Below are 27626 nucleotides of genomic sequence, written 5' to 3'. Positions count from 1 at the left end.
GCAGTGCATCCGTGCGCTGCTGGACACAATCCAGTCACTGAGGCAACAGGGACTAGGAGTCCCAGGAGGTGAGGGCCAGGAGGCGGCCCCAGCATCAGTGTGCACCGGAGGAGCGCTTTTAGCACACTGTGCATCCCCATGGCACAGGACACAGTCCAGCCATAGGGGACAACAGGGACTTCGAGTCCCAGGAGGCCACAGTCCAAGAGGCAGCCCCAGTAGCAGCGTGCACCGGGGAAATGGTTTTAGCGTGCTGTGCTTCTCCACAGTGCAGGACACAATCCAGCCTCCGAGGACAACAGTGACGTTGAATCCCGGGAGGCTGCTTGCCAGGCGGTAGCCCCAGCAGCAACGTGCACCTGGGAGCTCTTTTTGCGTGCTATGCATCCCTGAAACACGGGACACAATCCAGCCACAAGGGACAAAAAAGACTTCGAGTCCCAGGAGGCCACAGGCTAGGAGGCAGCCACAGAAGCAGCGTGCTCTGGGGCACTGCTTTTAGCGCGCTGTGAATCTCTGCGGTGCGGGACACAATCCAGCCACCGGGACAAAATGGACTTTGAGTCTCAGGAGGCCGTGGGCCAGGAGACAGCCCCAGCAGCAATGTGCACTAGGGGAGCACTTTTAATGTGCTGTGCATCCCCGCGGTGTGGGACACCATCCAGTCACCAGGGACAACAGGGACATCCAATCCCAGGAGGCCACTGGCCAGGAGGTGGGCCTAGCAGCAGCGTGCACCTGGAGAGCACTTTTACAGTGCTGTGCATCTCCACGGTGCAGGATGCACCACGGCCACGTCCGGGCCAAGGGTAGGCCCAACCATTCCTGTCAGTGGCCGTTAGAGGCCAGGTCGGGCCGCCACTCTTGCCTCTTTGGTATTACCTGTCACCTTTCTCATATATGCATAATTGTGTTGCTAGCATAATGCACACCTAGTTGGCTCTTTTTTGATTGAATTGGACAGGAGGTTTTATCACAGACTTATGCATTGAGATGGGGAAGCGTAAACCTTAAGGCAGTCCAGTGGCGAAGGCCGCGCAACCAAAGATTTCGAAGGTATCACATAAAGCCACCCTTAAGTTGCCAAACTGTGTATCAACTGAAATTGACACTTAATAGAAGAGGTGGAAATCATAGTGAAAGGGAATGACAGGGAAGTGCAGAAGAGGCCAAAGAGCAGTACATTGCCATCCTTTTTTCAAATCAAAAGCATCTAAAAAGGGAACTATAGCTAGTGATATGACTGCTATTACTGTCCCCCGTCCTCAGAGGAACAAGATGATGCTTGTGTTGCGGTCAAAGTATCAAGTTCCTTCCAGGAAAATGGTGCCAGCGCACCCCTTAAAAATATAGTGGTGCACAAAGTGCCCTGCTCAAAATAATCCAATAGAAAATATAGATCTCCCTTTAACCAACAAAGATTCTGATGCAAGCTCTGCAATATTTACCCCCATGCCATGAATCTTAGCTCCCCGAAAGAGGTGGCAAATCTTATTATTTGATTGAAAAAGGTTAGTGTATTGAAATCAATGTTGTCAGAGGTGCTCTCCTTACTGTAAACAACAGTGAAGGACGGGGACACAAAAAGACACCTCCCCAAGGTTATAAATTATGCTACTGCATCCCTTCTAAGCCAATGCGCTCACCGGGCATTAGCACTCCTCAAGCAACCAATGGGAAAAGAGTACCACGGGAAAGGCACAAAAAGGGAACAAGTGATGATAGATATGGTGGATATAGTAGCAATACCACTCAAAACCATCCCCCCGTGGCAGCCCCAAATCGTGTGGAAAAGCGGTCTCTCATCAGTTATTAAACTAGTGGCCACTCAGTATATATGTGTGAGGTACCTAAACTATCAATGAACTCCGTGGAAGACAGTATGTCATTAAAAAATAAAGTCATTCAATGGATTAGACATGTAAGACAATGTCGTTCAATTCTACACTCAGACATACTATCTGTCAAACATCACTCAATGGAAGCAGAACAATGGGACACAATCAAAATAAAATTTGTCAGTCTAGCCTTAGTGGAGGGCTTGATATCCATGGAGGCTAGATCTCCGCCCCCTAATGGCTCAAATACTGTCTTCAAAAGCCAACGGGCCGAGAAACAGATTCCACTCTTGAGGGTTCAAACCATGGATAACGAGAAACCGATTCCATCCTTGAGGGCTCAAACCAAGGAAAATATCAGGGGGGCGCATGAGGATGCAGCCAGGAGCCCAAGATTGTCTGCAAACACATGTGAAGATAATCTATCAGACAAGCAACCACTCCCCAAGCTACAAATATATTGTCTGATGGCTCAAATCCTCCAGCAGCAATTAGTAGGTCCCCAAAAGTGAAAAGGGTGAGTGCACCCCAGCACACTGTTGCAGCAACAGTTATTACGAACAGCGATCTTAGAAGGTCAAATGTAATGTCCAATGAAAAGGAATCTCATATTTCATCCGTAGTAAATCACCCTTCTTCTCCTGCTTTAATTGTATGGAATGTAGCTGGAATACAAAACAAGGCTGACAACATGGACTGAGGTTTGTTCATTGATAATTTTAGTGTATGCTTTTTTCAGGAAACACGGGCCACTACAAACATGCATAGACAAGGTTATAATGTGTATTGTAAGGAGGTTATTCCATCACCTGCAGGGAGGAGAGGAGGGGCCCCATAACATGGATAAAAATGTCCCTGGGTTGTACAATGGATGAAATATATGTTGATTCACCTGCCACACTAGCAGTCAGTATTAGGCCAAAACAGGGATCCCCACTTCTACTTGTAAACCTCTGTAATAGACCTGGTCCCCTCAGCCAAACTTCCAAAACTATTAGTCATCTGAATACATTCTTGGCAGAGTTATTACCTATGCATCATGTCATCATTGCTGGAGACTTTAATGCATCACTGGAACCCCAACCCCTATTCTCAGAATTGACACTGGAAGAGAATCTACTGTAGGGAATCCCATCCTATTTAACAACTAGAAAGCAGCCTACAACCAGCGATTGGGCTTTGAAGACCCTGGATCTAATGCTGACGTTTGGTTTGCAGCCAGGGAATGGGCGCTTCCACTCAGTCCTGCTAAGCCAACCTTTTCCCAGGGAAGCTATAGAAGTTTTATTGATTAAGTTCTCATAAATCTAAGGATATGACAGGAGATCACTGTTCCTAGGGTAGGCAACCAACCTAATAGTGATCATCTTCCCATTATGGTAAACTGGAATAGGCTCTTCTCCAGGCAGGCGGGTGGGGGAGGGATTTATGCAAGCAAGATGCCATTCTCTTGGTAGTTGTGTCTAGCCACCAGCGTACAATAACTTGGGATACTTTTAGGAACTCAGGTGTCTTAGTAGATAAGACACACCACTTGGTCTCCAGCCAGTTGATGGAATATATTGCAGCTTTCTGGCCACTGCAGTACTGGATAAGGGTGTGGTCTACAGAAGAACTGGGACCTTTTAGGGAATGGCTTAGATAGTTGTGGGAGGGTCCTCATGTTGAGAAAATTGTGTGGTGCTGCTATGTAAAGAACTGTTTTTTTTTAAAGTTAAAACTGGGCTCTTATTGGTCAAACACTGTACATCTTTCCAAAAATGCTTCACAGGGCCTTAAGGATGCATACTGGGCTAGTGTTCAAATGGATAAACTAGTAGAATTGGAGTGGGCAAGACTGGAGAGGGGCATATTGCTTAGGATTGGATTGGGGCAGATTGGAGTGGGGCAAATTGTTTTGGATCGGAGTGGGGCTGTCTGGAATGGGGCAGATTGTTTTGGATTGGAGTGGAACAGCTTGTTTTGGATGTGAGTGGGGCAGACTGGAGTGGGGCAGATTGTTTTGGATTGGAGTGGGGCTGATTGGAGTGGGGTACATTGTTTGGGTTGAAGTGGGCAGATTGGAGTGGGCATATTGCTCAGGATTGGATTGGGGCAGATTGGAGTGGGTCAGATTGTTTTGGATCGGAGTGGGGCTGTCTGGAATGGGGCAGATTGTTTTGGATTGGAGTGGAACAGATTGTTTTGCATTGGAGTGGGGCAGCTTGTTTTGGATTGGATTGGGGAAGAGAGGAGTGGGTCAGATTGTTTTGGATCGGAGTGGGGCTGTCTGGAATGGGGCAGATTGTTTTGGATTGGAGTGGAACAGATTGTTTTGCATTGGAGTGGGGCAGCTTGTTTTGGATTGGATTGGGGAAGAGAGGAGTGGGGCAGATAGTTTTGGATTGAAGTGGGGCAGATTATTTTGGGTTGGAGTGGGGCAGATTGTTTTGGATTGGTGTGGGGCGGATTGGAGTGGGGCAGAATGTTCTAGATTGGAGTGGAGCAGATTGTTTTGAATTGGAGTTGGGCAGAATGTGTTGGATTGGAGTGGAGCAGATTGTTTTTAATATGGAGTGGGGCAAACTGGAGTGAGGCAGATTGTTTCAAATTGTGATGTGGCAGATTGTTTTGGATTTGAGTGGGGCAGATTGTTTTGGATTGGAGTGTGCAGATTGGAGTGACGCAGATTGTTTTGGATTAGAGTGGGCAAATTGGAGGTGGACAGATTGTTTTAAATAGGAGTGGGGCAGATTGGAGTGGGACAGATTAATATGGAGTTGAGTGGGGCAGATTGGTTTTGACTAGAATGGGCAGATTGCTGTAGATTAGAGAGGATCAGATTGGTTTGGATTTGAGTGGGGCAGATTGTTTTAGATTGGAGCGGGGCAGTCTGGAGTGAGGCAGATTGTTTTGGACTGGGATAGGGCAGAATGTTTTGGACTGCAGTGAGCCAGACTCGAGTGGGTCATATTGTTTTGGAATGGAGTGGGCAGATTTGAGTGGGGCAGATTAATTTAGACTGGAGTGGGGCAGATTGTTTTGAATTGGTTTGGATTGGAGTCGGGCAGATTGTTTTGGATTGAGAGGGACAGATTGAAGAGAGGCAGTTTGGAGTGGGGCAGATTGTTTTAGATAGGAGTGGGGCACACTGTTTGGGACTGGGGGCATGGAAGATTTTTTTGGAATGGAACAGGGCAGATTGTTTTGGTGGGGTGGATTGGAGTGTGGTAGGTTAGATTTGGCTAGATTGGGGTGGATTGGATTGGGGTGGGATGAACTGGATTGGGGGCGGATTAGATTGGGGGTTGGGAGGATTGAATTGGAGTGGTGTGGATTGGAGTGGGGCAGAATGTTTTGAATTGGAGTGGGCCAATTTGTAATGGGGCAGATTGTTCTGGGATGGGGCAGATTTGAGTTTTGGAGGATAGAGTGGGGCAGATTGTCTAGGAAGAGACTGGGGCAGATTGTTTTGGACTAGAATGGGGCAGATTTGAGTGGGACAGATTAGAGTGGGGTGGGTTGGGAGGATTGGAGTGTGGTGGATTGAAGTGGATTGGATTCTGGTGAGTGGTTTAGATTGGAGTGTGTGGACTGGATTGAGTTTGCGGATTAGAGTGGGTGGATTCGGGTGTACTGCACAATTATGTGTTAAAGCACCATTCAGAAATTACACATAAGAAAGAAACATTGTAGCTCTGCAATTTTTTAGAACAAGATAATCCTCATCTTTTGATAGCAGCATTTATGAGCAAAAACAAAAGAAAACATGAGTGCAAAGTAAGAATAGAAAAGAATACTTGGCAAAATAAAAGAAAGTTAACTATAGAAAATAAATCTTTGCCCTTTAGTTTGTCCTGCAGGGCACGTTTTTGTCAGTCATACGCCTTGTTTTTGCATGGCACCAAAAGTAAAAAGAACAAAATAGTACCTTAATCACATAGAGAGCAGCGGACGGGCACTGATTAAGTTGAATCCATCAGTGCTTGGTCCCTGCTCCATAGAGAGGAATGCAAATGATGCTACACCTGCAGTGACAAATTACGAGACTGTAAAGAAGGGTGTAAAAAACGAGTGCCAGGCAAGCCAACCAATGGTAAACAACGGGGGACTCCAAGCCCTTATTGTTAACAACAGAGTGTAGCAAGCGAGATGCATGCGCTAGAGCCTGTTCTCGCAGGCTCAACCCTAAAAAGGGGGGAAATTCACAGCTATAGCTAGCTGTGAGGCAGATCACTGTAGCTCCTTAAGCACTTTATTGTACAGTATTATTGCGTAGTTTGTGGTGGTGGTTCCTCAAGCTAGAGAAGCCCTATGGCAGTACAAGTTTAGTCACTCTATTTCTTTTTCTTAATGTCTATGACAGGGTTTTAAAAATGTACTAGATTCATTCTTAGATAAGTGTCCTGAGTGCATACTGGTTCATAAAGCATGCTTTACCTCTTTTATATAAAATGGTGAACTTACCAGGATGAATGTCTGTTCCCCATTCCACTCGGTCAGGTTCCTCGGGCTCTATAGGTTCCACAGGCTCCACAGGCTCCACAGGTTCTACAGGTTCTACAGGTACCACAGTCTCAACGGGTGGTTCATAAAACTCGCCTAAAAACACACAACCAGGTAACGCATGAGGGAGCACTTCACCTCACCTGACCCTCATGAGCAACTCGACGAATACAATCACATAATTACATTATGCTCAGCCTGTGTAGAAGCAGCTTACTTATTGTAGACATCAGCAAAAGAATCTCGGGCAAACACCTAAACGGCATGTCATTGTAACAACATAAATATGGAAAGCAAAAGGAACACAGGCATTACATCAACAAAAAAGGAGACGAGTGAAGCTAACGTTCTATCATCGCTCCTTGATTTATAGTAAAAAATGCTTTGGAAATCTTTGTTAACTAGAATCCAGAATGCTGAGAATACATTAGTAGACACTACTGATTTGGGGAATGGCTGGGTACCACTTAGCATCTGTAAGAACGTGTTGTATGATCCTGGTGAACCCATGTTACTGGGCCTTAACAGTAGGAGTAGAGTCCGTTTGCTACTGATGTCCTGGGGCCTGACTTATATGGCCAGGAACATCTTAAGGATTTGCGGGGATATGGACCAAATGTACTTGGTGGCCCATGTACAGAACAGCTTTGATGTTATGATCCAATTTGAATTCGTCATGCCCTCTTTGGCCAGGTCACTGACAGTGCTTAGGTACACTTGTCCAAAATATAAATGTGTTTACATCTAATATTCAGGGAGTGCGACTTGTGTTTTCAATAGTGTAACACAGCAGCAGCGCTCTAAAATGACTGAAAATAATCTCTGTGATATCCTGCCATTTGTCATATGTGAGGACCTGTTTTGATCTCAAAGAATCATTGTTGTGGGTGTTGCTTGAAACAATCACAAGATTTCTCTGCAAAATGTTTGTAATAGACTCTACAACATCACCCATATTAAAAATAAAGGAAAAAAGTTTTAACAATCTGTTTAAGAATTGTTCATGGTCAACAGACAAGAGTCCCTGCAGAACAGAGCAGGATATATCACGGGGCCACTTGAAAGGTTGGGGCCCTGGGCCTAAGCCCACTTTGCCCATGCCTTAAACGTCTCTGTAAATGGCACTTGATAACTGAGTACCAAATACACCTCTTTAGCCTCTAAGGAAAGGACAAAAGGCAGGATCCCACTAATTGGTCACTTCTGCACTTCCATAGGGAGCCCTGTCTTCATCCTCCCACATCTGCTTCACAAAAACCTCGGGGATGCTGGCAATACACAAAATTAGTAAGGCTACCTCCAACTGTCACCGTGTGCAGCATTCAGTCAGTGGCAATCCAATAGGGATTTCTCCGACAGTCATATGGTCTGCACAGTCCACAGGTTCACACTATAACGCACTAGTCTTGCACCGGGATGAGGCACAAGGACCATGCGACCTAACTTGGGCAGAAGGTCAGAGGCAAGTGTAGCAGGCCATTTGTATGCACTGGGAATAGTACAAAAGGCCTGTCCCGCATCTATCAATAAAAAATATGCTACCACCACTTGCACGCTTATGTCAGCTACCATGTTCTAATAAAACACCTGAAAAGTAGCAAAACGGCCTAGCTTCTGAAGTTGGACAGAGATTAGATCCAGCCGACAGGCCACCCCCCAGCATAGAGAATACAGAGAAAACACTAGTCTTGCATTTGATTGAAACATATGCTGCCACTGCTGTCAATCTTGTCTGCCAGTGGGTGGACAGTAAGTGCTCAAGAAAGGCATGCTTAGTGTAACCCTTCAGAACACAGAGCCCCAGTCTCGGTCATCGGTACTATTTATTAAACCTGGCCCACCAGTGCAAATGTATGACTGCTGTACGAATGTGGATACTAAAATGCAAACATACCCTAGAAACTCCATGGGTGCAATTTCACAAAACTATGAAGGGGTAATCCAGTTCCAACAGTAAGTTTTAACCCCTGCTTGTTTATAGAAAGAGATTTAAAGGTAGGAAATACACGTTCTGCAATTTCACGACTGTGTTCGTCTGAGAGAAAAGAACACACTGAGGGAGCTGGGACTGGTTGAATCTATAGAGCACTTGCTGGTTCTGTTTAATGACTGTTATAGTGCAGCAGCCCCAGTTGACCTTTAGATTGTTCACTGTAACATGTAAACATGTATTAGATTGAATTACTAAAGAGGTACATAATTTCAGTTTTCATAAACTTTAATATTTCGTTTTTATGACTTATTAAAGATATCTGATGGTTATCGACGTACATCAAAGTCGCATATACGGACTTTGAATTACAAACATAAATTAAGGAGAAAAATATATTAGAAAAACATGACATCGTGGCTGCAGGCACAGAAAAACAAAGTTCAGTGAAGGAATGAAACTTGGTTTGCGCCCGCCGGCCCAGCGGGAATGTCATAATGGGGGCCGCGTGGGGGCATTGGCGGTAGCCGCCCGCCAAGGTCGTAATGACCCCCATAGTTCTCATGGTGCGTGCAAATCAATTCACAGATTGAAACTTCAGTCTGAGCTTGTTGTCTCATTGGTTAATAGGAGCTAAACATTTTTTCTCCAGCAGCCATTATGAGGTTTCTAAGCATAGCATACACTATGGTCTGCAAACTGCACCCTTGGCTCCGTGTGATCAGAGATCTCAACTAAAAATGAGCAAAATGTATCATTTATGAATATCTTCACAACTATAATGCTCCTCAAAACACTTCTCTTGGCTCAACATATGGGACAGACAGCTAAAGACCAATAAAAGCAATGGTCATAGGCACCTCACAGCTAAGACCTACTCCTTGTGGCAGTTCAGCAACTCTTTCAGTCATGTGACGTTACGGCACCTAACATCATTACAGCTGGAGCGATCACAAGCTAGACCCCATCATCAACTGTACTGGTGAACAAGAACACAATGACACTTTGACATGGCACTAACATTGGGAGACCTTAGATTTGGGGAGGCATGGAAAAAACAAAAGCACAGGTATAGGCTAAAGGCACTCAGTATACAAACATGCCACTAATGTAAGCTTTATAAAAACTAATGACAAGCAGCAGCTGGTCATAATTACTGTTCTGACTGAGCAACCAGACATTGCCAAATCACTGTTAGAATGCTAGTTCCCATTTACAAAGCACCGTAAAACATCACAACATTCTACATTTGACCACAGAATAATGCACTACAGTACAGTTAGGGCCATTGCAATTATGCGATTGTGCGGCTGCAGCGATTTTCACATCATTATAGATTTGTTGCATTTGCCACATATTCTATCATCTGCTGCATCATCTGCAGATATTAACAAAAAAAATATTTCTAGCTCAAATGGTTCAAAAGTTACTAAAAATGTAGTGACGTGTTGAGGTGCAGTACAAGGGCCTTTAGCAAAGCTTAAGTGGTCACCACCTCTTACCTTCCTCATACTCGTGATACGGTCGATATTTCTCCTCCTCCCCATACGGCGAGTGTGTTTTGCTTTTATCTGGCACTTGGGACCTTTCCTCTGTGTCTGGGGGAGGCACGCTTGGTGTCTCGGGCCTGCGGAACCACTCTTTCTCTTCCTCTTCCTCCTCGTATGTCGGCCAAGCCCTGGGTACTTTTTCAGTTGTACTGGCTGGGGGTGTCCTGGTGGTCTTTGGCGGTTTCACCTTGGGCTTCTTGGTGGCTTTGGGTTTCTTCTCTTTTGGTTTCTTGGTGGGCTTTGGAGGCTTCTCCTTCTTGGGCTTCTTTGTTGGTTTGGGTGGCTTCACCTTCTTCTCCTTCTTTGGCTTGGGTTTTGCCTTCCCAGGGACATCTGCAGTAAGAAGAAGAGATGATATTTGTCAGTTTAACCACATAACAAAAACAAAGGTGAAAATGTAAACTATGATCTTTGAAGTCAGCCCAGAAAAAAACAAGCATTTGCAATACAATGGGTCTCGCATTTCTCCGAATTAGAGCTATTAGCAGTTGTAAACTCCCAAACTGACTTTTCTTGCCTCATTAAATGGGTAAAAAAATTAGCGCAATTGGGCTGCTGAACAAGCGAGATCGAGCTGCAAAAAAAGAGAAAAAGTAGTCCACTAACCGGATGGAAAACAGCGAGCCTCATTTGTTTTCAGTACTTGGTCGCTGCGCTCGAGGAGGGCTAACCACCAGAAAAGGCATGACGGATGCATGCCTTCCTCTAATGAAAGCAAGCAGATTTGAAAAGGCAAGCCCACGAACCAATGTAAGACATTGACGTGACATGGGCGGGGCTCCGAGTCCTTTTCTAACTACTACAGCACCTCACAACCGATACGCATGCACAAGCGCACGCTACGCAGGCTCGACCATAATCAGGGACATGGTCTCATCCTTATTTATAGAGGTAAAAGGACAGTTATGCTGCTTGATTTTGGTGGACTGGAACGTCCTCTGGAAAATGGCAATGGTAATTCCTCCTGAAGAGAATCCTCCGAGTCTGATGGAAATCACAGCCATAGAGGAATGTGCATTAGCACTGCTAGTTAGTGGTTTATATGTTATAACCTTCTCTAATCCAAGCCCTTAGCAGTGAGTTGCGCAACAGCACACATTTACACATCCACATATGTGCATCCACACATGCCCATCTTGCCCTAAAGCAAAAGGACAAAATTAGGGTGTAGCAAAGGCAGAGATTTGAAAAAAGGATGTGCAGCCACTGCTTACCTCCAAAGCTGCACTTTACCCAGATAAAGTTCAAGTAGCGTACAGAAGGGCCAGTCCTGAAGCCTCATTGCGTGGTGGCACCATTAGGGGACTGTGTTTATGCCTAACTCAAGCACAGCCTCACTATATTTATACCTGTGATCATTAAGCACATTTTGAAAATAATGCATAAAACAGCAGATACAAGGAAAATACACAAAAGGCCATCAACAATTAGGTAACCTTACCTCCACAGTCTAACCTTTTCTATATTGCATGTCCTCAGAGTGTTGTGATATCACGTTTCACATTCCCTGTGCTAATGATAAAATTTAGATGGGTATTTCCTATGTATGTGTTTTCATCCCAGACCAATGTTAGCTCCTTTTCATTCAGAACTGCAAGCATGTATATCAGTTTGCACTACACTGCTATTTTCTTCAAATGACATTCAACTCCTCTCTCTGTTGCTGATTCAAAGTCTATTCCTGAAGACCAAGTCTACTGCACACTATTGTGAGCACATCCAAATGTACCAGCACGAGAGGCAAGGCAAGCCAAATACAAAGAACTGCCTTCTATGGTGGCATTCTGGAGACGAGGGAATCTGGACCATTCTGGTATAGTGAAACAATGTGGATAGAAACTGGAGGATGCTTTAATCATGGACACTGGGAGGCACAGTCATTAGGAGACCCCAACTCACTGCAACATCTGTCACACCAGGAAGTGTGCCGTCCTAGAGAATGGCTAACAGTGTTATTGTATGACACTTTGGAACCCTCAGTATTGAGCTCGGTAAATACATTTCTTCAACTACCTTGCACATAGCAGAAGTGTGCTGTCCTAGAGAACAGCTCAGTCACGCTCTAATGTTATTAGATGACACATGGTGGAACCCTCAGGGGGTCATTCTGACCCCGGCGGGCGGCGGTTGCCGCCCGCCTGGCGGGAACCGCCATTTGGCCGCTCCGCGGTCAAAAGACCGCTGGGGCCATTCCGACCTTCCCGCTGGGCCAGCTGGCGCCAACAATGTTAGCGCCCGCCGGCCCAGCGGGAAGGGGGCCTGCAACACTGAAGCCGGCTCCGAATGGAGCCGGCGGTGTTGCAGGTGTGCGACGGGTGCAGTTACACCCGTGGCGCTTTTCACTGTCTGCTAGGCAGACAGTGAAAAGCAGTCTGGGGCCCTGTTAGGGGGCCCCTGCACTGCCCATGCCAGTGGCATGGGCAGTGCAGGGGCCCCAGGACACCCGTTCCCGCCAGCCTCTTCCTGGCGGTGTAAACTGCCAGAAACAGGCTGGCGGGAAGGGGGTCAGAATCCCCTGGGCAGCGCTGCTTGCAGCGCTGCCCTGGCGGATTTGCCCAGCCGGGAGAAATCCGGCAGGAAACCGCCGGACCCGGTTTTCTGACCGCGGCGGTAGCACCGCCAGCCTGTTGGCGGTGCTTCCGTCATTCACGGCCCTGGCGGTCTTGGACCGCCAGGGTCGGAATGACCCCCTCAGTGTTGAAATGAGCAAATACATTTGTGCAACTCCTCATCACATAGCAGACGTGTGCTAAGCTTTCCCTTATTATCTTTAACTGTTAAATGTTCACTGCCACGCTCAAGGAATAATCCAGTCTCCTTTTCAATTAACTCATTAACTAAGATAATTAAGCAGCTTTGTACGACTTAATTTGGATAGTTTTGTAAAATATTACCCATGTGCTTTGCTTATGCGATTATGTCTAAAAGTGGTGCAAATTACCCTCCAATTCACAAGCTCTCAATGATCGTACACCTTGTTTTAATACTCGCGCACTCAGCAAGAATCATGTGGTTGTGTGAGATAATTGTCGTGGCTCACAGTGGGTACCGGTCAGTGAACCTTCCCATGTTTGGCATAAAGATGCTGGGCACACACAGCATCTGTAGCATAGAGTGCTGCAGGAATTTGCAATATATGGCTATTTGAATCACCACAGCATACAATCACTGAAATAAATAACACTCCAAATGTATTTCTGTCATAACATATTTTCACAGCTCAGTCAGTCTCTTCTCCAAATAGAAGCAATTTCTGTTACCAGAACACACCTTTCTTAAGAGCATCTCTCCACAGCCTCAGCAATGTCCTCTGAGTGGAACAAATAAAAGAAACTGTTAGCCACTACCCCAGCCGTGTTGGTTTGTTGGGAAATCTTCAGATTTACTAGTGGACCTTGCTGGCCGCAAGCAAGAGAACAGATTTTCAGTGTCCGATGATATTATGAGGCCTATTCACAAAAGTATTTTGGAGTAGGTAGAGATGTACTCCTATAGTACTCTCATCTACTCTTGCCTAATTTTGTGAATGGGCTCTAAAACATCTACAATGGGAATAAAAAGGGATTTGTGAATATTCGTATTCAGTTAGTGTTAGAAAAGGGGTGTCTCTGATTGGCAGCCAGTTTGCACTCTGTCCAAGCAGGGACCCTCACTCTAGTCAGGGCAAGGGAGATACCCACCTAGGATAACCCTTACTCACCCCCTTGGTAGCTTGGTAAAGGCAGTAAGGCTTATCTCAGAGGCAATGTGTACCAACACACACAGTAACACAGTGAAAATACCACAAAGCACTCAACACCAGTTAAAAACATAGCTAATATTTATTTGAGTAAAACAAGACTAAAACAGCAAACATCCAACATACACAAGCAAAGATACACATTTTCAAAGATAAAACTTCAATATAGTGCTTAGAAACACAATAGCTCCAACTTGGGCTATCGCAACGTTGTTGACAGAGTCGTTCCCAACAACCCGACGATTCTCTCGAGGAAGGCGCGCCAGTCAAAGAGTCACATGGACCCCCAGGTACAGTACCTTTGGTAAATGAGGAAACAAGCCGGTGCAAGGAGTCAGGGAGGTGATGCGTCGCTGAATCAGGTGTAGAGTTTGTTCCTTACTGCAGAGCAGGGTAGGTGATGATGCGTCAGGGCAAGGTGTTGGTTCCTAACGATCCAGCGGGGTTGACGGATCTGGCAGGTCAAGATGCATTGGGTGACCTCACAGGGTAGAGGTCACGCCACAGGGCTCTAGTGTCACGGACCTCAGTGACACGGCACTCGGGACTCACAGAGTCGCAGGACTTCAGTGAGGCTGCGGCAGCGTCAGGCCTGCGGTGTCGGTCGGGGTTGTCGCATTCCAGCGGGGACCAAGGCTTTGTGTTGCAGGCAGCGGCATAGAGTTGTGCAGCGGCGCCGGTTCTAGATTTGTCAGGAATTGGTGTGCCTGGATCTTTTTGTTTTTCATAAGAACTCACTTCCGAGGGCCCAGGAACTGGATTGGCATCACTTGGCAAGTCAGGGTCCTCAGCAGGAGTACCCAGGTGCTGGCAGGTGAAGTCTTTGATGTCCCAGAGACTTCTTAACTGGAGGCGAGCTCTGTCCAAGCCCTGGGAGAAACTTCACAAGCAGGATTTCAGAAAGCAAAGTCCAGTCCTTTCCCTCTTAAGACAGAAGCAGAGGCGGCACATCAAAGCAACAGGAAGAGTGGCAGGTCCTCCTCAAGCAACAAGCTCTTCTCCTTGGCAGAGGTTCCACTTGATCCAGACGTAATCTGAAAGTCTGGGGTTTTGGGTCCACTACTTATACTCATGTCTGCCTTTGAAGTAGGCAAACTTCAAAGGAAAGTCTTTGTAGTGCACAAGACCCTGCCTCTTCCCTGGCCTGCCCCAGACACACAAAAGGAGGTAGAGACTGTATTATGTGAGGGCAGTCACAGTCCTTTCAAGTGCAGGTGTCAGCTCTTCCCTCCCACCCTAGCTCAGGAAGACTCATCAGGATATGCAGGACACACCTCACCTCCCTTTGTGTCACTGTCTACAGTGAACTCACAAACAGCCCAACTGTCAGTCTGACCCAGACAAGTATTCAGCAGCCAGGCAGAGGCACAGAATGGTTAAGCAAGAAATCACCCACTTTCTAAAAGTGGCATTTCGAAACAGACAACTGCACCCAAAAATGTATTTTTAAATTGTGAGTTCAGAGACCCCAAACTCCAAATCTCCACCTGCTCCCAAAGGGAAACCGCACTTAAAAGATATTTAAAGCCAATACCCATATTAACCTATGGGAGAGACAGGCCTTGCAATAGTGAAAAACAAATTTGGCAGTATTTCACTATCAGGACATGTAAAACACAACAGTACATGTCCTACCTTTTAAATACACTGCACCCTGCCCATGGGGCTGCTTTGGCTTACCTTAGGGGTGGCGTACGAATTAGCAGTGCAAAATTGCACACACAGAAACTGCAGTGGCAGGTCTGAGACATGTTTACAGGGCTACTCTTGTGGGTTGCACAATCAGGGCTGCAGGCCCACTAGTAGCATTTGATTTACAGGCCCTGGGCACACATGGTGCACTATACTAAGGACAGACTAGTACACCAAATATACCAACCATGGATAAACCAATCACCAATACAATTTACACAGAGAGCATATGTACTTTAGCACTGGTTAGCAGATCAGAAAAAGTAGGAGGAAGGAGGCAAAAGGTTTGGGGATGACTCTACAGAAAGGGCCAGGATCAACACAACCCCCCACCAGCCTAAAGCCAGGGGAGACCAATCAATACCTTGATGGATTTCCCAGATTGTGGTGATAGAACATGTCCCTGGCCCGCAGCAGCAGGGGCATGTTCCAGTTCTAGACGTTTCTGAACCCAGTTGGATCCCTCTGTCCATAAACTCACAGCCTACTAAGCTAACCCATGGAGAATCCTTCTCCTAACCCGTGGACCCCATCTGTGCAGCACCTAACCATACTTTGCTCACAGACATATCCCAGTGGGCAGACAGTACCACCATGGCAAATGTAGTGGTGTGGCCCATTCCACCCTTGGAGTGTGACTCCTGTCCCCATCCCAAGACCAACCCTGTCCACCCGGACAGCAACCCACAGTGGCCACTTACAGCTGTCAGTGATGAGAGCCAGGCCTCTGCCCTTCTAGGGCTCTATAGCCTCTGTGGTTTCTCAGAATGGGGGGTGTTGCCCCAGGTGACTGGCACTCTTTGTGCTCTCTCCCTCCCATCAGTTCAGGGGTGGTATCCTGAGACTGGCATTCCAGCCCGGGGTCTGTACCTTTAGGCTGGACAGAGGCCACGGATGAATCTTTCCTCCCCCTCGGGGCTCTGTACCCTTTTTTTGGTAGTGGTACTCCAAGACTCTAGAACTCTCAGGGCGCTAGTGCCAGCTGACCTGCACAATTCTCACACCAGTGCAGGGCCACTACCCTGCAAATGGTTTCTAAATCCAGGGGATGTACCCGTGGATTGAACCAGGGGTCAGAGGTGAGTCACTCCCTCCCCTGTCCTCCTTCCAGAGTTCTGCAACCCCCCCATGAAGAAAAAAAAAACCAGGAGATATCTCAGTAGGGAAACTGTTAGCAGTTGCCCCTCCCTCCAGGTCATGGGGGAAACACTGAACCTCGCCATCCAACCTAGGGTCTGTACACTGAGGCTGGGCCTTGTGCCTCACAACCCAGGACTTCCTAGGGAGTATTCCTATCCCCCCTGCAACCTCCAGGGAAACACTTTCCACAGGTGGAGCGCAAGAGTCTGTCTGGTGCTGGTCTCCTAACCCCTGCCCATCTGGTAGAGCACGAAGTGCCTCCAGATCAGAAGTGGTATCACCAGGGTCATTTCCAGTGAGCTCAGGCTTCAGAGATGACCCCTGACCCTCCAGGTTCTCCACTTGGGACTGTCTCCCTCTCCTGCCCCTCCATCTGGATTTCTGCACCCTCCTCCCAGGAGTGGTACTGCCAGACACTTGTCAACACTTGTGACAGCTGCTTTCCCCCCCCCAAGTTCTCCTGACAGTATAGGGTTCCTCTCAGTGGATGGCCTCACATTACAGTCTAGTCTCCTGCCCTGCTGTTTGGAACCCACCAGGTTCTGGTACTGGATCTCGGGCATCCTGGGACTCAGCCCACCTCCATTCCCTCTCCTCTGAATTCATGGGATCCCTCTTGATACAGACATAATCTGAAAGTCTGAGGGTTTGGGTCCACTCCGTATACTAATTTCGGCCTTTAAATTAGGCAAATTTCAAAGGAAAGTATTTGTAGTGCACAATACCCTGCCTCTTCCTTGCCCTGCCCCAGAAACACACTAGGGAGTTGAACGCTGTATTGTGTGAGGGCAGGCACAGTCCTTTCAAGCGCAGGTGTCAGCTCCTCCCTCCCACTCCTCCCTCCCACTCTAACTCAGGATGACTCATCAGGATATGCAGGACACACCTCAGCTCCCTTTGCATCACTGTCTGGAGTGAATTCACAAACAGCTCAACTGACAGTCTGACCCATGCGTGTATTAAGCAGTCAGGCAGAGGCACAGAATGGTTAAGCAAGAAAAAAACACTTTCAAAAAGTGGCATTTTCAATCAGACAATCTAAAAACCAACTTCACCAAAAGTTGTATTTTTTAATTGTGAGTTCAGAGACCCTAAACACCACATCTCCATCTGCTCCCAATGGCAAACTACACTTAAAAGATATTTAAAGCCAATCCCCATGTTAACTTATGGGAGAGATAGGCCTTGCAATAGTGAAAAACAAATTAGGCAGTATTTCATTATCACGACATGTAAAACACAACAGTACATGTCCTACCTTTCAAATGCACTGTACCCTGCCCATGGGGCTACTTTGGTCCTACCTTCGGGGTAACTTACATGTAGTAAAAGGGAAGGTTTGGGCCTGGCAAGTAGGTACACCTGACCAGGTCGAATTGGCAGTGCAAACCTGCACACACAGACAGACACTGCAGTGGCAGGTCTGAGGCATGCTTACAGGGCTACTCTTGTGGGTTGCACAATCAGTGCTGCAGGCTCACTAGTGGCATTTGATTAGCAGACCCGGGGCACACATAGATAAACCAAAAACCAATACAATTTAGACAGACAGCATATGTACTTTAGCACTGGTTACAGTGTCCAGAGCCCTAAGGCCAACAAAAACAGGTCATAAAAAGGAGGAGGAAGGAGGCAAAACGTATGGGAATGACCCTGCAAAAAGGGCCACGTCTAATAGTTAGTACAAACAGAAATAGGTGTAGCCTCATTGTATGTTCTCATTTTTATTATGAATAATAGGGAGAGGAACACTTAGAGGCCGATTCACAAATGTGTTTAGGAGTATGTAAAAGAGTACACTAGTAGTACTCATAAATGCTTTTGTGAATTGGCCCCTCTATGTCCATGATTATCCACAGTGCCAAGGGATGACCTAGGGGATACAGCTGCGCTGTTTAAATGTTCTCAAAATTATATCTAAGGAGAACAGCAATGACAAAGTTTTTCACCCAGACCAAACAACTGCACAAGACATTCCCCACACCCAACAGCATGGAGCCGGGTGAATTCCGGTCTGGAGTTCAAGGATGAATGTTTACGAAACATGAAGTACTGCTTTTCCAGCTGTGCAAAGGAGTCAGAGACAACAGAAAAAGTCTTCATTTTTGCACTGAACTAATGCCACGTATATCGATGAATGAGGGAAGATTTAAATAGTCTAATGTTCTGCCACGTTCAAAGTAGAAAGAAGTTCTTTAGGTTCCAAGAAATGCTCAATTTTCAGAATCTGGGGATTTCGACAAAGAAGTAAAAATAATTTAGTTACAACGTTCGCTCATATGCTTCCAAAAACTAAGCTAAAATGATACTTCTTGCCAACAAATAACGTCAGTAAAAAAACATCCTGGTGCAAGTCCTTACTGATTGTGTGCACCGCAAATGCTGAATGTGCAGGAGGTGGACATTCTGGAACAAGAAGTAGGGTCTAGAAAAACAAGCATTTGCAATGCAATGGGTCTCGCATTTGCTCAAGTTAGAGCTACTAGCACTGTAAATTCCTAACTGGACTTTTCTCGCCACTTAAATTGAAATTGAAAAGTAAAACAGTTGATATAAGCGAGCCAATTCAAAGCGCTACGGCCGCCATGAGCATAAGCGCGGAGGGGAGACACAAAAGGAAAAAGAAGTTCGCTCACAGTCAAACTTATCAGGAATCGTGTAATTGTCCATCTAACAGGGTCTGTCTCCAAGGCGGTAACAAAACCACCCTAAGAAGGGACAAACGTAAACCATTTACCAAGGATAACAAAGGATTTTTGAAAGGCAAGCCCACGAACGATTGAAAGTGATGGGCGTGAGGTGGGCATGGTTACAAGCCCCAAATACTTAAAAAAGGTCGAAGCGCTTGCGCGCCTGACTAAAAAACATAGGACTGAAAAAAAGGCAGATTCAGGGGCAGAAGTTGTACTTCGGCAAGGGACCGAGAAACGTTGAAATATATGGTTTGATACAGACAATCCCTAGGCCTGTAGAAGGCAGCAGACTGGACAAAATGTGGAAAGGTTGCGCTTGGCACCTGTTACCTGCCACACACTTTCCAACTGAGCTTAAAATTATCAACATCCTCTGAAATGTTTATTCACATAGAGAGATATAGAAAGGAAAGAGGCCAAAGGAGAAAGATTTGACTAGTTCAGGTCAAAAGCTAATTTTTCAACATAAGAAAAGTATGCACCCAATAGTGGCCATTGAGAATGAACAAGAGTCAAATTGTGCTTCAAGTGGGTGGACCCGACCAGCTTAGCTTTTCTTCCTTCTTCGGTCAGTAAATGGAGTACAACTAAATTTGTTAATAGTAACAATTCTAGTATGAAACTTGTATACTAATTACTATAAATCAACTTTGCTTTCAAGTGAGACGTGAATAGAAAGCTTCAGTTTTTCTACCCCTATCGAAGGTGGCATGTTTCCGTTTGGCGACTTCACAATGGTATAATCCACCCACTGCCGCATTAAAATATCCATCTGAGTGAGGTCTTCTATTAGTACTTCAAAGTAACTGGATGATGAGGCACGGTCGAGTGTGGAACACGAGCAATGTCGGGGTGCAGTGGGTACAGGGCCGAGTAGTACTTTTGTACTTCTATAGTACATATCATGACTGTCGCATATTCCGGAGACATTATTATGAGGTATTTCATCTGATACAGGAGAGAGAACTGAAAAATATTTAATAGGCTTTCCCCGGTCTCCTCCTTAGACAAGGACATTCAGAGTCCAATATAATGAGATCGGCAGGATCTTTTGAGCAACTTGTGGGTCACCTTTAGGTAATTTGGTCAAATGTAAGGGTAGCATGGATAGAGGACTCAATGTGACATAAAGTCCAACACTTAAAGATGAATCAAATAGTTTAAAGCAAAAGAGTGTGTAGCACCTGATTTCTCTGCTGTATGCAACATCTCCCTCTCCTGGTTGTCGGTCCTGCATGTGTCCATCTCATCAGTGCTAACCTGCACAGGGGTAGGCTCCCTTTCTGCATGATTATGGATTTCCTGCACTTTCCATATAATAAACTATTCGCTGCACAAAATGCAGATTTTCACCAGAAAAATATTGTTCCTATCTCAAACAGATCAAATGTTAATAAAGGAAAGTGCCATAGATGGTGCCAGGCAGTGATAGACCCTGCAAAACGGCTAATATGTCACCTTTCAGTTGCTGGTTGCTGTATTTGGGTATTAATATGGAACATATGTGTGAAACTAAGCCTATACAGTATTAATGTATGTTAGACATATGGGTCATAATTTGCAGTTCCTTTCCAGACACCTTAGAGCTGCAGCATAGAGTTTGGTCCTCCACTGGGGTATACCTCTAGCAGCACTGACCACTCCGTACATAAACAGCGACATTACCTCCACCTATGTCAGCGTCAGGAAACATACCACTGTGTAGCTAAATAAGCAAAGAATCATACCTTCACAGAGGCAACAGCTCTACCTTTGCTATTCAACATGTAACATACCTGATTGTTCTTCCTTTTAGCGCAATTGTAAACCCGATCAGCTTTCCCCTATAATACTTAGAAAGCTCTGAAATCCATGTGGATTAAGACTGTGATATAAAGCTATGAATACATTTAGGAAATTACCACCTGATCCGAACTAATATTCCCAAAAGGCCCGGCGTGAAGACTTCAATTTTTAGGCCCCTGAAAGGTGTCTGTATATCAGTGGCGACAATAAATGCGAGCCAGCGCCTTTATCGAATATCCGTGCATTGTTTTTGAGATCCCGATATGGCCTTTTGCACGGCAAATTGGCAAACTTGCTCTTAAAGAGCTCTCAATTTCTGCATGGAAGGCAACTGAGGCAACAGAAGAAAAACACAGGGTCGGACTTGCCTACAGGGCAATCGGGCAGTATTTGATGGGCTGGTCTAACAAGCTCAGCGTGAGGGCCTTGTTTTTAGCAGTTGTGGGCCAATTCTATGGCTAGGTTGTCGCTTTTACTGTTGATTTCTCTATTACCACTTTTTAGCTATCTGCATTGCTAATGGGGGCCACTTTTATTTTTGCCCTGGGCCTTATTTTCTATCCTAGTCCCAGTGGCGGCCACTTGTCAATGTGGTGGAGGGGCAGGGGGAGTATTGAACAAAAAAACGTACCTTTATGTTGGGAAAGACAGTTACGTCTCTCCTTCCTCCTCGGACTACCGGAAGCACAAGTCTTCCAGGCTACCCTGCCAATCACGACGCTGCTGTCAACAGCTTGACAGCAGCGTTGTGATTGGCCAAAGCGTACTGCGCAGTGATGTGCACGTAGCCCTCCTTCAGCCCAGCCCAGCTCCGCCCACCCCTTTGCCCAGGAAAAATAAAATGATAATAACATTGCAATATCATTTTATTTTTCCTGTTCGTCCACTGCATAAAGCAGTGGGGCAACTCTCCTCCGCCTTAACGGAGGAGCCGCTGCTGCCGATTCCGACCCTGGAAATACAGGGGGCAGATTTATGAAAAGTGGCGCTGCACCTAGTACAGCGTCACTTTTCTTGCACCCCTAGCGCCCCCTAACGCACCATGTGTGTGCCGTATTTAAAATACAGCGCACCATGGTGGTAGTTAGGGAACTAGCGTCATAATTTTTTACGCTAGTTTGGTGCTTTGCAGGACAAGCATCAAAAATGTGGACGCTAACCTTGCAAAAAACACAGAGGCCCATTTAAACCAACTGGCACCTCCTTTTAATACCTGCTCTCTGAGCAGGCGTTAAAAATTCGAGAAAAAATGATGCAAAAAAATCTTTTAGATTTCATTGCGCCATTTTTTCGGCCTCTCTAACGGAGGAACGCCCCCCTTGCATACATTATGCCTGGCGCAGGCATACTGTGGTGCAAGGGGTAACAGAGTGATCCAATGCATGCATCGCACCACTTTGTAAATATGACACAGCGTTTTTGGCCTTCCAACACTGCAGCAGCAGCAAAAAATGTGGCGTTGGAATGGCACTAGCCTCTCATAAATCTGTGCCACTGTGATTTCCACTGGCTTGAACCGTCCTTTCACAAAAACTCTTGACTGCCAGCTACCACTTTCCTTGGATTCACAGGTATCAGGTATACCACTGGACCACATTCCCTTCCGGGAGCACCCTGGGGTCTTGTTTAGTCAGTCCTGGGTTAAGTACTAGGAAAGAAGAGCCCAAGTGCATAAAGGGGAACTGTAAAGCCAGAATGTGTCCCCTCATTCTGGGTCAGGCACAGGCCTGAAAACCTGTTTAATTCCTTCATGTTTTATGGTTTTCCAACCTAAAGATATTAATTCGAGCCAGCTGCCCTAGCGTGGTGAAAGAAAAATTCAAGTCAAGGTCGGCTGGAATACCTTAGAACCATAGGGGAGGGGTCAGGGAATGCAACTCAAGGACACGTCTCTACAAAGATGATCAGCAATGCCCTCAATGCTGTAGGAGTCACTGCTGGTCTGCCCACAGGATCACCCTTGCCAACTTTTCAGCACCAAAATGAGGGTGCTATCTGAAAAATTCCAAGAACAACATCAGCAGATCCCCAAGATACAAGGGACCATGAAAAGAGCGTGAGGCTCCCCAAGGATGTTTTGTAAATTGAGGGAAATTATACATTCTTTTAAGCTCTTTGACCAGTAACACTGGCCAAAACTGATATAGCATAAAGATCTTTTTACAGTAAAAGTTATGGGAAACATCAGAAGTGGTCCGCACCACTGGTCATAATTTCCTGTCGCGTAAAAGCCCCCTTGCAGCAGAGGGGTTTCACTTTCTCCCTCAAACGAGATTTTGTAAAAATGGGAAATTATTCATTTTAATCCGAGGCACCAGTAACATTGGTCAGAAATTGATAGAGATTATAGACACAATTTAGTGGCTATGGCCCTCATCGAAGTATTGCCTTGAAAATGTATATTTCCTACAGACATTGGACCACTAAGAATTGCAGAACTTAAAGAGAGTATGATGTACAGTAAAGCCACCTTCATAGACGAGATGATAATTAGAGATCCCCTCAAATTCATATTTGGGGAATCACGCGGTGAATGGTGCTTCTAAAGCATACTTGATCTGTAGGAGTACGCCCACTTTCATTCCTTTCCTGTCTATCTCCACCCCTCACTTCCCACCTGACAAGGAGGATGTTGAAACCTGGACACTGAACTTTATGAAACACGATAGCGTAAAAGGACAGTGTTTCCTGAACTAGAGGCCCTGTACTTAGAACTGGGGCCTCTGACGGATGACTGTGCACTTAAGGGTGCTACCTGGGTGTTTCAAAGGCTTTGCAACCATAGTTCAAACGTTCAGGCTAAGGACATTTGCCATACTGACTGCAAAAACACACTAACCATGAGGCAAGTGTAAACACCGTCCAATGCCTCCTCCCTAATAGCCATGTCTCTCAGCCCACAGTATGGCTAAGCATAAAGCCAAGGCAGACCGTCAAAGGGTCAAAAGGCCACCAAGGGACACTCAAGTTCCCAAGTCAGTGAGTGATTAGCATATACAGTTCAGTTTTTTTGCTTTACCTTCTGGAACTTGAAGTGGATTTTGATATAAAGACGGGACTTCGAGTCCCAGAATGCACAGAAAAAACCTGGTCTGGACGAGCAAATCTAGCATGGATCAAAGAAACTTGAGAGCAGTCAACAGAGCCAATACAATTAGCAGTCTTGCTAAAATTTCCTAACATGCAGATAATAACACAGATTGTAAAGTATCTTGGTCTGGAAGTTCATTGGACTAATGCACACACTAGAGGGTTCTGTGTTTGACCTATGCACTCGGCTTATCTTACTCCTGAGGGTGATAAAGGGCCACATGTACAAAGATCCGGTTTTGTGACTCGCAAACTGCGAGCCTTAGAGACTCGCAATTTGAGAGTCGCAAAACCGGATGTACAACAGTGTACTTTACACTGTTTGCGATTCCCAATGGGTCGCAAATTACCTACCTCATGAATATTCATGAGGTAGGTCACAATTTGTGACTCCATTGGGAATGGCCGCCCTCACAGGAGACAGCAGACCACCATGTCTGTGACTGCTTTTAAATAAAGCATTTTTTTTTTTTTTTTTTTTTTTTTAATGCAGCCCGTTTTCCTTAAAGGAAAACAAGATGCATTTCAAAAACAAAAATAAAAAAATATTTTTGCTTCCATGCACAAAGGGGAAGGGGTCCCATGGGGACCCCTTCCTATTTGCGAATGGGATAGCATCAGTTTGAAACTGATGCTAACTGCGATTGTTTTGCGACCACATTCGCGGTCACAAAACAATCATACATACCATTTGGATTCAGTATTAAGAAGGGACGCCCTTGATACGCCCTTCCTAATACCGAATCGCAAAACCCAAATTGCGATTCGGTAACAAGTTACTGAATCACAGTTTGGGTTTTGTACATCCAAAAAAGCATTTTTCAAGTCGCGGCCCCTTTGCGACTTGTAAAATGCTTCGTACATCTGGACCAAAATGAGTACAGCTTGTGCCTAGGTACTGCTTGCGGTGAAAATGAGCTTAACAGTTATATGTTATGTATCACCAAGGTCCTACTTGATCTGACTGTTGACCCACATCTGCCACTAAATGGGTCATCTGGTAAGCAATATCATATTATGTCTCAACCCTAGGTGCCATTATGAATCAACACAGCATTCTGGAAAGCTTAATATTGGTGATTGTAGGTGATGCAGGACAGGGTAAAGCAAGATTTTCACTCCACTGTTCGGCCTCCTTCAATAACTGGAGGCCACTGTTATGGCGCCCAGCAACAATCTGACTTTAGGAAGTACCCTATAAATAAATACAAATAAAATATAAATAAATTACTAAGACAAGTGTTGTGACCTCTTCTCCACTCTGACAGTACAACCCCAGTTGCCCTTCTCCTTGATTCCTGGAACTTCTTTCTCTCTGATTCAGCCTTAACTGTGACACTCTCCCTCTTTTCACTACAGTTCTTCACTTGATCCTTCATCTAGCCTTTCTCTCCAGCCTTCTGACTCCTCTTCTGTCTTCATTCTTAACCCCAGCTCTCAAATTCTTTCTTCAGCACCAGTTGAGAAGACTCTACATTTTCCTTTCTTCAATCCAGATCCCTTCCTTCTTCACAGCTCCTCTCCCTACTTCTGCCTCAGATCAGTTCTCCCCCTTCTTATGTCAGTAGCTCTCTCCCTTATTTATACAGGCACTCCCCTCTTTAGCCAGTTCTTAATATGCCACACTTACCATACATCACCCACATTCAACTCAGCTTTGCTCTTCATACCTTACCCAAGCTTTTCTTTCACTCCCAACTTTTAGCTTCCACTCTCCTTACTCCTTCATCCCAGAACTTCCTCCTGTCCTTTAGCTCCATCTGACCTACCCCGCCTTCTGTTTAGCATTAACCTTCTTCCATTTTTTTTCTCCAGTAACTCCAACTTTCCCAGTCCTTTTTTACCTCAGCATCCCTACTTGCCCACTTCCTCCTTCACAGGCCCACTCTGAGAGCCCTAGCACCTCTCTGCCTTCCTTATCAGAATGTTCAACAGAGGCAGTGTTTGCAGGTGTTTAGACACTCCCAATGCCTTGGTAATTGGAGTAATCTGTGTCAACTCTAACAAAAATAGTAATGTGTGTGTGCAGGTGGCTGAGCTCTACAGCAGCATGTAGGAGAAAGGAGAACTGGGAGTGGGGCGGCCGTTGGGTGAGTTGAAGACAGTCACTCAAGCTTTTTTGCAGCCCTTTCCCTTTTTAGGTTGAACCTGCAAGCACTTTTCGACCTGTTGTAAGTATTCTGTGGGCTTTTAACCACGCCCTTCTTACGCTCATCATTTTCACTTGTTCATGTGCTTGCCTTTCAAAAATCTCTTGATGTCATTGGTAAATGCTTTACGTTTGTCCCACTTTACGCGGTTTTGTTACCGCCTTGCAGAGTGACCCCGTTACATGGATTACTGCACGATTGCTGATATACTTCAGCATGGGCGAACAGTTTTTTTCTTTTGTCTCTCCCCTTTATGCTCCATGGCCGCTATGGTGTTTCCAGCTCAAACAGCGCAGAACACCTCAAAGTCCATCGGCGGTATTGAAGCCCTGGTCACATTGTTCACTCTGTTACCTAATCGGAGTCATTTCCTTTGGCTTTCCCCTTTGCGCTCCATAGCTTTCACAAAAACACTTGTAATTGATAAATGCTTTAGGTTAAAAACACAGAAATCCTCAAAGGTGCTCTCCCGACACAGCGAGAGAGCAGATGCTACAATATTCACTGCACTCTGGAAACTCGCCTGATAATGCTTTGCAGGCCATTACTTTTAGAAAAATTTTTGCTCATAATTCAGCCTGTGGTGGTCCTAGGACAATGGGACCACCTTCAAAAACCTCTTTCTGTCTACATCATTTCTGGGTCCCCACATCAGGTTAGCAGGGACCCCAAAATAATAAACCCTCCCACCATTGTATCTTTTAAGCTTTCTTATGGCTGGAACTTTTGTTTTACAGACGGGAGTACTTTGTGTTTTAAGGGCCTTGTTTATAATATAATTGCAGTAGGCCTGTTAGCTCAGAAAATATGTAAGGCACTAAGCCCCCTAGGGGCTGATTATATGGTTACGGTGCATTACTTTTTGCCCTTTTCTTTTCATGTGGTTATGTCCTCTAAGGTTTAACTATATGGTTACATGACCATGTTTCTTACAAATGTTATTTTCATTGTGGTGTCCTGTAGTTGCTATTCTAAGCATTAGAGTCAACATATCAACATAGTACAATATTTGTGGCATGGAAACTCACCCCATAATACTTTGCAAGGCATTTTTTATCACAACTCAGCCTGTGGTGGTCCTTGGACAATTGAAATACTTTCAAAACATTCACCACAATGTGCTTTTTCTGTCTACATCATCTCTGGGTCCCCACACTCGGTTAGTGGGGACCCCAAAATAATAACTCCCCGCCCACCATTAAATGTGTTTTTAAGTGCTTTTATGTTTGTAACTTTTGGTTTAAAACTTGGAGTGGTTTGTGTTGTGAAGGCCATGTTTGTAAGTCATTGCAGTAGGCCTGCTAGACCTAAAAGTGTGTATTGCGTTATGCTCTCTAGGGGCTAAATACATGGCTACACTGCATTACTTTCTGATATTTTCTTTTCAGGTGGTTATGCTCTCTAGGGGCTAAATATACTGTTAAATAACCATATTTCTTACAAATGCTATTTTCATTGTGGTGTCCTCTAGGGGCTGTTCTGAGCATTACAGTCTAATGCCAAAAGTTTATTTTTGATAAAGGTTTTTATTGGG

General features: G+C 45.5%; 1 protein-coding gene across 2 annotated transcripts in view; it reads right to left on the bottom strand.

The window, feature by feature from the left end:
* The window catches only part of AEBP1 (AE binding protein 1), a 230595-nt gene that overhangs the window by 172589 nt on the left and 30380 nt on the right, over positions 1-27626 (bottom strand). For both annotated transcript variants that reach the window (XM_069214248.1, XM_069214249.1), the window contains exons 3-4: positions 9756-10136; positions 6285-6419 (exon numbers count right to left, since the gene is read on the bottom strand). In XM_069214248.1, the coding sequence (XP_069070349.1) occupies positions 6285-6419; positions 9756-10136 (516 nt within the window). The remainder of the gene's footprint in view (positions 1-6284; positions 6420-9755; positions 10137-27626) is intronic.

The sequence above is a fragment of the Pleurodeles waltl genome, chromosome 11 (assembly GCF_031143425.1).
Source record: "Pleurodeles waltl isolate 20211129_DDA chromosome 11, aPleWal1.hap1.20221129, whole genome shotgun sequence".
Taxonomy (NCBI): domain Eukaryota; kingdom Metazoa; phylum Chordata; class Amphibia; order Caudata; family Salamandridae; genus Pleurodeles; species Pleurodeles waltl.
The sequence above is the reverse complement of the archived record's forward strand: the minus strand, read 5'-3'. Positions and strand labels throughout refer to the sequence as shown.